The sequence below is a fragment of the Eurypyga helias genome, unplaced genomic scaffold (genome assembly GCF_000690775.1).
Source record: "Eurypyga helias isolate BGI_N326 unplaced genomic scaffold, ASM69077v1 scaffold45837, whole genome shotgun sequence".
Classification (NCBI taxonomy): Eukaryota; Metazoa; Chordata; class Aves; order Eurypygiformes; family Eurypygidae; genus Eurypyga; species Eurypyga helias.
The window spans coordinates 16898-27689 of NW_010263361.1; the positions used below are offsets into that span (position 1 = coordinate 16898).

General features: G+C 42.2%; 1 protein-coding gene across 1 annotated transcript in view; it reads right to left on the bottom strand.

Annotated features, from left to right (window-relative positions):
- Nucleotides 1–10370, bottom strand: part of SFI1 (Sfi1 homolog, spindle assembly associated (yeast)) — a gene marked incomplete at its 3' end in the record, with an annotated part of 27263 nt that extends 16893 nt beyond the window's left edge. Inside the window, exons 1-9 of the mRNA XM_010155993.1 lie at nucleotides 10351–10370; nucleotides 8134–8313; nucleotides 7012–7083; nucleotides 4734–4841; nucleotides 4341–4435; nucleotides 2836–2953; nucleotides 2479–2581; nucleotides 1080–1236; nucleotides 58–219 (exon numbers count right to left, since the gene is read on the bottom strand). Of these exons, the coding sequence (XP_010154295.1) occupies nucleotides 58–219; nucleotides 1080–1236; nucleotides 2479–2581; nucleotides 2836–2953; nucleotides 4341–4435; nucleotides 4734–4841; nucleotides 7012–7083; nucleotides 8134–8313; nucleotides 10351–10370 (1015 nt within the window). The remainder of the gene's footprint in view (nucleotides 1–57; nucleotides 220–1079; nucleotides 1237–2478; nucleotides 2582–2835; nucleotides 2954–4340; nucleotides 4436–4733; nucleotides 4842–7011; nucleotides 7084–8133; nucleotides 8314–10350) is intronic.
- Nucleotides 10371–10792: the final 422 nt, after the last annotated feature.

Here is a 10792-nt window from a genome sequence, read left to right on the forward strand (position 1 = left end):
CGCCTGCGGGAATGCTTTTAACCTGTCCCTGCTGGGGGCTAAATACAGATTGGATACAATGCTTCCAGTGTGCAAAGGCTCTCCATAAGGCAATCCTTGCTGCTAGTTTTTCAAAGTCCTTCTGGTGAGCGTGCATTCTTCTCCTGCGCTCCCATGACAGCCGCCAATCAGAGAAACACTGCCGGACTATCCTGCTTCGGTGATGCTCTTGGGCCAGTTCTAGAAAGCACACACACACAAATTACTCATGACGTGTTCCGTCCTGGGCTCATTTACATCAGCCACCAGTTCTGAAGTGACAGGAGCTCTAACACTGAAAAATGGTGTTAAGAATTCACAGTAACGCTCCGCTGTGGACTACATTTTTCCTGTTGATCACAAAGGCATACACACACAAGCCTGCTTAAATTTCAGCATGCTCCTATCACCAGTTCCCAGATATCCAACCTGGATTCTTTTCCGCTGCCACTGATCAACAGGCGTTCACACAAATGTCTGAACTCATTCCAGTGAGAGAAGAAACAAAAGAACTGGCATAATCATAGAATCATAGAATGGTTTGGGTTGGAAGGGACCTTAAAGATCATCTAGTTCCAACCCCCCTGCCATGGGCAGGGACACCTTCCACTAGACCAGGTTGCTCCAAGCCTCATCCAGCCTGGCCTTGAAGACATCCAGTGATGGGGCATCCACAGCTTCTCTGGGCAACCTGTTCCAGTGCCAGTCCTCTTTACCAACCTGGTCTGAGTTGTAATTTTTTCATTCTTAAGAAAATCCACACATAAATTCACTGATAATCATCCTGAATATGTCCTTCTCAGAGGTATCAGCCAAAATGTAATTTGCAACATGCAAGCTTTTATCAAGGCAACTATAAAGCATTGTCTTTTAAATCACATGGGAAGCAGGTGACCTTCCTGACAGTTCCATATATACGCTTAGCTAGCCAGGCCTGTGGTAGTGTACTAAGTTACATCTCATCATCTGTTGAGCCAGCAGAAACATCACAGTGTCTCCTAGAACAGGAAAAAAGTCACTGTGCCCTAAGCAAAGGAGCTGACCCCTCTGCCCTAACTCACCATTCCGATGTTTCTTTGCTCTGTGGAGGTTTAAGTGTCCCAGCCATGCTTCCATGCACCTCTTCAATTCCCACTGCTGACGGTGAGTTACTGCCCTAGCCTCCTTCTGCTTGTCATTCTGGCTGTGTAAATACAGCTCTCGCCACTGCAACCAAGCCTGACAGAACAATTGAGGAGGGAAGGCAGTGAGGGGAGACAAATGGACAAGATTAGGGAAGTAGAACAAGAAAAGAGGAAGAACACCCAGGCAATAGGAAATTCCATGTAATATCTAAAGGTGAAAGCCATGAGCAATGAGGGGAAAAAGAAAACCCCAACCAACCCCAAAGGAATGTCAGTACAGGAAAGGTCGAAGACATAGAACATCAATATTAAACGTTTTTTTCCTTTTTCTGATACTGTCACACTTTTTCCATTAAAAGGCCAAAATAATGCTCTTTGGACAACATACTTCTTTCAGACAGAGTATTTTCATATAAGAGAGAATCAGATCTTGAGGTATGACAAGATTTCACTTCAGCTATGATGAACAATTTACTGAAGGAGCCGACAATGTCTCAAGAATATGAAATGCTGGATTGTGTCTTCTTACCCCAAAATGGAGTTAAACATGCTCACAGAAATTCAACCCGACATACGAAATGTTGTCTTACAAAGAGGTAAGGTGCTGCCAAAGAGGTGACTGGTGCTATCTTGCCTCCAAGGGGACAGTGGATTGGACCTCTGTGGAGTTTGGGATTCTGGAGAGCTAGATGCAACTACCCATCCTGCCCTCCTCAAAACACTGCAGCTGCAAACTCAGACACCCGTTTTCTTTTACCTCTTATCTACCTGTGCCTAGTTCTCTGCAGAGGAACTCCGATACTTTCACTATCATCAAACAATCTATAAAACAGTAATAATTCCTTTAGCCAGTCTGCTTCCTAGCAAATATAAGACATGGATCCAGTTTGCTTTGCCTGGTTTTCTTGTGAGAAAATTACTTTGACCTTCACAGAATCACAGAGTATCTCAAACTGGAAGGGACCCATAAGGATCATTGAGTCCAACGCCCTGCTCCTCGCAGGACTGCCTAAAACTGAATCATATGACTAAGAGCATCATCCAGATGCTCCCTGAGCTCTGACAGGCTTGGTGCCATGACCACTTCCCTGGGGAGCCTGTTCACTGACCAACCACCCCCTCGGTGAAGAACCTGTTCCTGATGTCCAACCTGAACTCCCCCTGATGCAGCTTCAGCCCATTTCCTTGTGTCCCAATATGTTCTTCCATCACAAGTACTGCAATTTCCAAAGCAAATGAGTAGAAGACCTACTTTTTTATTAACCTGCAACATATTAGTGTGTAGTGCATGCAACAAACATTAGAAATGGTAGTAGCTGGAGTTCTTGAGACTTACTCGAAATTGCAGGCTCTGGGCCCAATGCTGCAGAGCCAACACATTCCTTTTACGTCCAGCACACTTCTGGTAGTGTCGTCTTCTCCACACTGCCCACGATGTGCTGCCAAAACAACATTACAGACATGTTCAAACGCAGGCCCCATAGTTTGGTGCAAGAACTCCCTCTGACTGGAAAAAGGTGTGAACAACAATATTCTAAATTCACAGTGTGTGAATGTACTGGAAGAATTCAGAAACACACAAAAAAAAAAAACCCTCAAACATGGAACAAAGTGACCACAGAAAAAGATAACAGAACACAGGTAAAGAAGATGGCCTTGTGGTCAGTGCCTCTCAGCCTGTTCCCGTTCTTACCGTAAACGGCTTCTTTCCCTGAATGCCAGTGCCACAGCCTGCATCCCATGCTTCGTCCTTTGAACATCAATGCAAACCAGCCAGCGCTGCCAGGACCTGAGTAGATTTTGCTCCTCTGCTGTGCACAACAGAAAAACGACAGCATCTTAGGTTCATAAAAGAACTGGGCATTTCTTAAGCTCTCCGCAGCACCACGCGTCCCTGACCTCAGCGCCCTCATCCCGCAGTGACACCTCGTGGGAAACCCCAAAACAACAGCCGCCAGCGCCGCAGCTGCCACCATCCACCCAGGCTGAGGGTGTCACCCCAACAAGAATCCCCGAAACGCTGACAGCACCGCGTCACTTGTGCAGAGCAGCGTGAATTATCAGACAGTGGCACCGCTTTGTCTCCAGCGCTTACAGGGTATATAACTGCATAACAATGTGCAGCGTGACAACCTTAGTGGGTAAGAATTACAGGATTCTCTTTGGATCGTTCTTTTTAAAAAAAAGAAGTTTATCAGGTTCATCAGTAGCTTTTCAAGAGTTATTCTCTATTACAAGCAGAGAAATCAACCAGAAACAAGTCAAGTTTATTTAGCAGGCTGGTCACGCAGCTAAAAAAAGAAGCGGTGTCGCAAATTCCAGTTTACCACGTTATGCAGTGCACTGCACTTTCTCCCCGCAGCAGCCTGGCGTGCCGGAGCCGGCACTGTAGGAGCAAAGTTATTAAAAAAACACCGTGGATTTTATGCCACTTCACACTTGTATTAAAAATAAAAACCCACACTATCTGGTTTTTTTTAAAGATTTCCTTGTGATCTGGTGAATCAAGTACTGACCTACCTTAAACCAGGTCACTTCTCTCTTTCTAAGGAACACACAGCTGCTCCTGCAAGCACTCTGGCCTCACTCAGTAAGAAAGGAAATCCAGAGAGCCTATCAGTTCCTCTCAGAGGTGCCAGGCTAACCAATATCCTGAGGCTGCATTCATATGCAGAGAGACCAGCTAACTTATTTTGCAAATCAGCACAGAGCCAACCACAGGATCATCCTTACAAGTAGTCCATCCTCCCCTTCAGGGAAACAGATTCCCTGGAAACAAAGGAAGTTGCAACCAATATAGGCAACTTCATCAGTAGGACAAACCCGTTGCAGAACACAGACTACACAAGACATGGGGCACTTCAAAAGTAAAAAAAAAACACCACACACCAAAAAAACCCAACAAAACCACCCCCCAAAACCCAAACATGCTCCAGAGCAGATGGAGGCCCCTATGCTTACTCACTGCCATCCCTAAATGACCATACAGCTACACAGTAGTGCACCAAAAGGGCACCCCCACCCCCCCAGCTTTAGACAGACAACCATCTGTACCTAAAAGCGTTACACACCCACAGGGTGGGAGAGGTCAATGTGCAAACATGTACAAGGGACAGATTCCATGCAAACACTGCCCTTGGAAATTCCCATCTCAGAACGCCCCCAAACAAAGGTGGTTACCATTATTTCTACACTTGCCATGAGACTCTGCAACACAGTGTTTGTTCCTCTTTCCTTGTTGCTGGCATACATAGGCTCTCCAAGCCTTGAATATCGAACTCTGGAGTAAATGCCTGAAAAATGAAAAAAGCATTCAGTGAAATAGCTACCAATGCCTAGAGTAGGATTCTTTCAAGTTCAGTTGCACTCCAAAGATACGTTGGATAGGGAATTTTGACTACTTCTAATACAACAGCAACAAAAAACAAAAGAGGGGAATTAAAATATGAACGTAAGCAATGAAGACACTGCTCTTGGCCTAGAGGTACTGTTAATGTTACCTGTCTGACGGTGGTGTTAACTCCTCCAGAGCCGAAGGAAAATTGTGCATACTGCTATATATACACAAGAATAGGAAGTCATTTCACAAACCTGTAATGGCTGTCCGCTCTGAGGCTGAGCTTCCTTTCCCGGCAAACAGTCCCCCTCTCCCTCCACTCCCCAAAAGTTTTTTGAAGAATCTTCTGGTCATAAAAGCATCTAAAGAGTTGAAAGATTTGGACATGGGAAGTTTCACAGAGGTTTCCAGGTTGCCCACAAATCAGTTTTAATGAAGATTATGCTACCTCTTTTCCAGTCTTTTCTGATTAGCCTAAGAGCATCTAACTGAATCTAAAAAACACCACCCTACGGTGACAGTTGATCCCAAGACTCTGTGAAGTATGACAAGAAGCAATCAGCTTACTGACTGTAAATACTTCATCCAAAGTCAAGGAAGGAAAGACAGGTGGTGTTAGCTGACTGGCCAAATATCAGAGTGCCAATTGACTTTAGACCTATGAACAACTCATACCTTTTACCCTCAGTTCTGTGTTTTACCCAAACAACCAGCAGGGTTGATAATGACACATGTATTTTCCTTGCTAGTTTTGTTAACACCAAATATTTTACGTATAGAAATAAATACAAAAGCTACTTCAGATTTTATAATGATGTGATATTTCCCTTGTGTTCTTCGAAACAGCAAGCTGATCTTAAGTCATCCCAAATTTAAGGTCATCCCAAAGAACACCTAAATAGGCTTAAGAGCTCCTTCAGCAAGTTGCATGTCATCTATGCTACAAACAAAGCTGTTCATCTGCTCACGTGCCTTCTCCTTCCAGTGGACTGACGAGTCTCATATGACCTTCAAATTCTTTAACCTTTGTAGAACAGTCTCTGCTTTTATACCCAGATATACGTAACGCACACCTGACCCGGTAAGATGTGATGCTACGTTTCAACTGAATGGAGAAGTAAAAATTCCAATATAGGCGGGTCTGCATGAGGGAATTAGGATTTTGATCACCTAACTAAAAATAACGGTCACGATTTACTATTTCAAGCAGCTCATTTTTTGTTTTAAAACATTCTCTCAAACATTTTTCCATGTGGTCAGCATGGCCTGGGCAGCAGCCTAAGAACTGGCAAGTCTCATCCACTGGAGTACAAGCACTTTCAAAAAAACATCTCGTCTCTTTGTATTTGTGATGGAGGGAAGGAAAACAGAAGGATGCACGAAACCATACAAGCTGACAAACAAAAAGCACCCAAGCCCAGACTCACAACTATCCCACTAGCTAATGAAACGGGTCACGTCTGTAACAACAATGGGATTAGGCCCAGATTATCTTGAGGTCCCAGAGGGAAACACATATGCATCCTCTCACAGACTGCAATTCATAGCTACCTACCCCAAGTCAAGTTGCTAAGTCATTCCAAGAACTCAAGCAGAAAAGAAAAAAAAACAGAAGAAAAAAGAAATGAGCTTTACTTTTTTTTTTTTGACTTGGCGCATTATCAGGACACTGCAAATAAAAGCTATGGAGAACAGGGGACTCTTATCTAAAACCACAATTAATTACTGCTTATGTTCCTTGCTGAACTTTATGAAATGTATTTCCACTCAGCATCCTAAAAAATAAAAATAATCATGATCTTGAATTTACACACAGCCAAAATGGTGCAAATTCAGTTTGTGGGGTAGCAAGAACGGGAAGGTTCACAGGATGGTGTCCATTTACCAGCTAAGGCACAGTCAGAATATATGTGACACAGTCCAGTGAAACTGGGTAACTAAGGGCCTGATCTTACTCTGACTGTAGCAAATGCAGGTCTTGCCACTGGGAACTGCTTCAGTTCCCAAGGGTGTGGTAAAACAAGAATGAACATGCAAATTAAAGCAAACCAAGAAGAGAGTCTCAAAGCGCTGGTTTTCAGTAGCTGACAGAACGCTAACAGCGGAAACGAATCATCTGCCACAGGTATTTCAGTCAGACAGATACAGAGCATATATAGATATACATTAAGAACAACAGTGCAAATATTAAAATGAACTGAATTTCAAGATATATCTCATAAACTTTGAAAAATTGTTAAATCTAAAGCAGGTATCACAGTCATACCCCCCCATTTATAAGCCTGCACAGTTCAACTCCATCAGACAACCACAGTTCCTATGAATTCAGTCAGTAAAGTTTAACCATGACTATTAAAACCAAAAAAAAAGCAGGAGCAAGAAGGGTATTCAAAGAAACCTTCAAACGACCTCAAAGGCATCCAAACATTTTCTTGGCAGCCAGTACTTTGGTAGAGCACCAAATCCTATGAAAAAAAACAACCAAAAACCCTAACAAAAACACCCACCCTTCACTTCTGGAACTTTATCTACCTGGCTTTGGAAGGGAGAACTTGTCCAAATGTCTTTTTTGCCCACAGATGGAAGAATTTTCCTGCTAGGTACCTGGAATATAAGGATAGGTTAGTTGTCTTTGTATTCTTCCTCTGTCGATTCACAGGCAGCAGTAAAAATAAGAACTTTTATGCTAGTTTCAGTAATAAAATGGTCTGGTTTTACAGAGATCAGTGCATATACAAAATATTCACACCTGAAATTAGTACCTTTCACAGGACTATTCACCAAGCATGAACAGAGGCACATCACTGCAAGACTGGAATTGGGACATACTTGTTCAGGAACCCTAGGCAGCTGACATGTCTTCCAAGCAGCACACTTACACCCAGTGATACTAACGAGTGGGTGGCTGGTAAATGGGGAGCCTTTTTGTGATTTGGAAGCCATAACTTCGCTGTTTCCCTGGAGTGAACCAGCTAAGTCAGACTTGTTTTCAGAATACCTGAGCCAATCTAATGTTTCACCCCTCTGCCTGAAGCCAGGAGATCTTCCTACCTCCCCCATGGGAGTTGCACTTCTCAGAAAGCTTCTCCAGGACCAGTTCAACTCACTAATCTGTGATTGTGATACTATCACCCTCTCCTCCCCCTGTTTTTTCCAGCGGATTTAAGAGTTAATTGGCTCACAGAGGGCCCCAATAAGCACCAAAGACATCACAAAGTAATTAATTAAAGCAAAAAGCCATGAACAGGGCCTCCTCTTTCAACAAGTCTGAGTTTCTAGATCAAGGCCGCTTGTTAAGAAATGTTAGCCTTTTAATCTCTAAACAATTACCATCCCACCTTTGTCAAGATTCCTTTAGCAAACAAAAGAAGAAACACAAGAGGAGGACAAGACTAAATCATTGCACCTGGCAGTCCCCTATCAACGCATGTTGTTAAAATAGCCATTTTTTAATTTTACATTAGAAAATCAAAAATGTATGAAAACTGACTGTACCAATGCATGTCCTCATTACCACAAGACATCCTCGGAACTGTCTGGCATGCCTGTGAATAAAACCTTTGCCTCAGCCTGCACGTGTACTACTAAAACCAGACTTGTTCAGGTTTGATCCCCCTGCTCCAGTCAGTGAAAATTATGTTTAGCATTTATCACGCGATTTGGAATTCTTTTAACCTTCTTCTTTGATGCCAAGTACGCCCAACTGGACCCAGACCCTCATGACCTCTGTCCTGAAAGTGAGGTCGGGCAGATGGGGGAGCAAGCAGTTGCCCAGTTGCGTGCATTTGACGCAAAGGTAGTTGTCGGATTTCATGTATCCTCAGAGATTTTGAGCTTAAAAGGAAAGAAGAAATCTTTCATGTAAAACTACATTAAGCATGAAAAAGTGGCATTATTTCAATAAATTCATCTACAAAAAAGGTATACAATCGCATCTAGAAGTTGACAGGTACAAGATGTTAAAACACGTTTATTGTCTTTTTATCAGGCATTTTTCACTAACTGGAATTTTCAAGTTGTTTCCTCAGGACAAGCAGGAAGACACATTTCAGCACAATCAGGTCACAGACAATTTCTTTCTCCTCTAAAACTGAAATGAAAAAGCACCAAAATGCATTTGTACTTCCCCTCCCAGATGTGTGCACAGAGAGATGTCTCACAGTGCACCTTCAGAGGGAAGATCCGAATATGGTTTTCTACCTTTTACTTTTCAACATATCCAGGAATTCTGCCTATTGCAGATAATTTTTCTGGAGGACCAGCAAAATGAAGTGAAAATTTCCCATTTTAACATAAAATGCCTTTATAGATACAGTCCTTTTACAAGGAACTCTTTCCTAGCTTTGCTTATATTTAAACTGTGATTCTTCTTCTAAAAAAATATTTTTTTAAAAAATCCTGGTTTTATATACTCATCACGAAAAGGAAAATAAAGGCATATTTTTCCATCGCACTGTTTACTTTCACATGTATTTCTAATCTGAAAAATAACAAGTATGTTTTTATGAATCCTCAGTATTTTGTCTCAGTAATTTTCTGAGAACAAGAATGATTTTTTTTTTTTTTTTAATCTAAACAGATAAAACTTGCTGAACCAGTTGTATTGAAGCCTCTTTCCCAAAACAAATACCGCCGCCACCCTGAAAATTTGCACATTAGAACCACAAACACATTCCTGAACTCCGGAACAGGCAACAGAAGAGAGAGGATAGTCTGAAGTCTCACCCTAATAATCACCTGAACTGAGCTAGGAAAAACATGGCTGCAGCCAGAAAAAAAGCACTGGTTCCACGAAGTTATTGGAACAATCTATGCTATTAAGTTTCAGGAGTTCAGCCGAATAACTGCGCACGGTATTAACAACGAATCACTGCGGGGGGAGTAACGAAGCCAGAACCCAAACTCACACACACACAAAAAAATCTCTTAGGAGGAAATAGTTACTTTTGGCTTGTTCTACCAAGCTGCAAGGAGCGAAAATAAAGCTAATGGAAGAAACGAGCCCTATATTGTGTGTGTGAGACAAATTCTTGTTTTCCTATAAAATATTATTTGAATGTTTTCAGAAAGAGGCGGGCCCCGGCCAGCAGACAAAAGAATGCTGTTCACACACAGTTAAGGCAGCTGTATGCACTTCGGAGGAAAAGAGTTTTCAGGCACTTGTACATTTACGCAGAATAGCTTTCAGCACAAGTTCTTGTACACGGCTATTAGGCCAAATTCCCCCTAAAACCTTCAAATCTGCTCCAGAGGTAAAGCTGGTCTGACCATATGCAATGACAGCGTAACACCAAGTAGTCAAATATCAATTTTGGGTAGAACATGTGAAAGTTTGGTATTAAAGTCTAAGCCATGTGAATCCTTAATTATTTCCCAATATATGCAATTTTTAACAGGTTATTCCTAAATTTGAAACACTGTATGTGCTACACATATGTAGTGGTGACAGCCCACGTCCATGAGAATTTATGTCAAGTAACCATGAAAAATAAGAGTCAAAGAAGGATCACTTCTCCCCTGTAGTTAGATAATAAAAGGATGGGCAGAGTAAGAGAACTAACACCACAGAATAAATCTGTGGTTGGGCCAACAACTACATCCAAGTATCTTACGCTCCAGTCTAATACCTCAAGCACATCATTTTACATGTGAATGTTGTGGCAATGCAAACCTACATAAAGTTGTGTTTCATTATGGGTTTGTTGTTCTTTAAGAATACTTTCCGGTTAATAATGTTCCATAGGAACCCATAAACCCTCATATGAGAATAACCCAACTTTCTTGTCTCATGGGATGCATAAGATGTCATCCTAATAATATAAAACCCTAGAGCTGAGGTCTTTAACAAGGTAGCATCTTATTACTACTTACCTGCTCCTGGATTTCTCCATTTTGCTACAGTTCCGCGTCTGCAGCGAACACCCTCTGCACTGCAAAGTTGTCTATTACCTTTGGACAAAGCATCAACGAGTTCCTGATATTTGTGACCAATCCACCAAATGGATCAATGCTACATGCAGTCTGTACTTGGCAGTTACAGGAATCCCACTCACCGCCTGCACACAAATAGCATAATGTTTAACGTGAAAAGCATCTGCCTGCACAGTCACAGCCTCGCTGACCCGAATGATACCGCGCTGACCTGAGCTATCGGTAATAGTCATCATCGTTTTAAATAACGCTATGTTAGAAAGATGTGATAAAAAGGACATGACCCTAAGGTATGTTCCCCTATTTAGAAATCAATTAACAATCAAGGGTGACAGAATCAGTGCCTCATGGAACTGACCCCTTTTCTCTAAGGTTCTCTCCT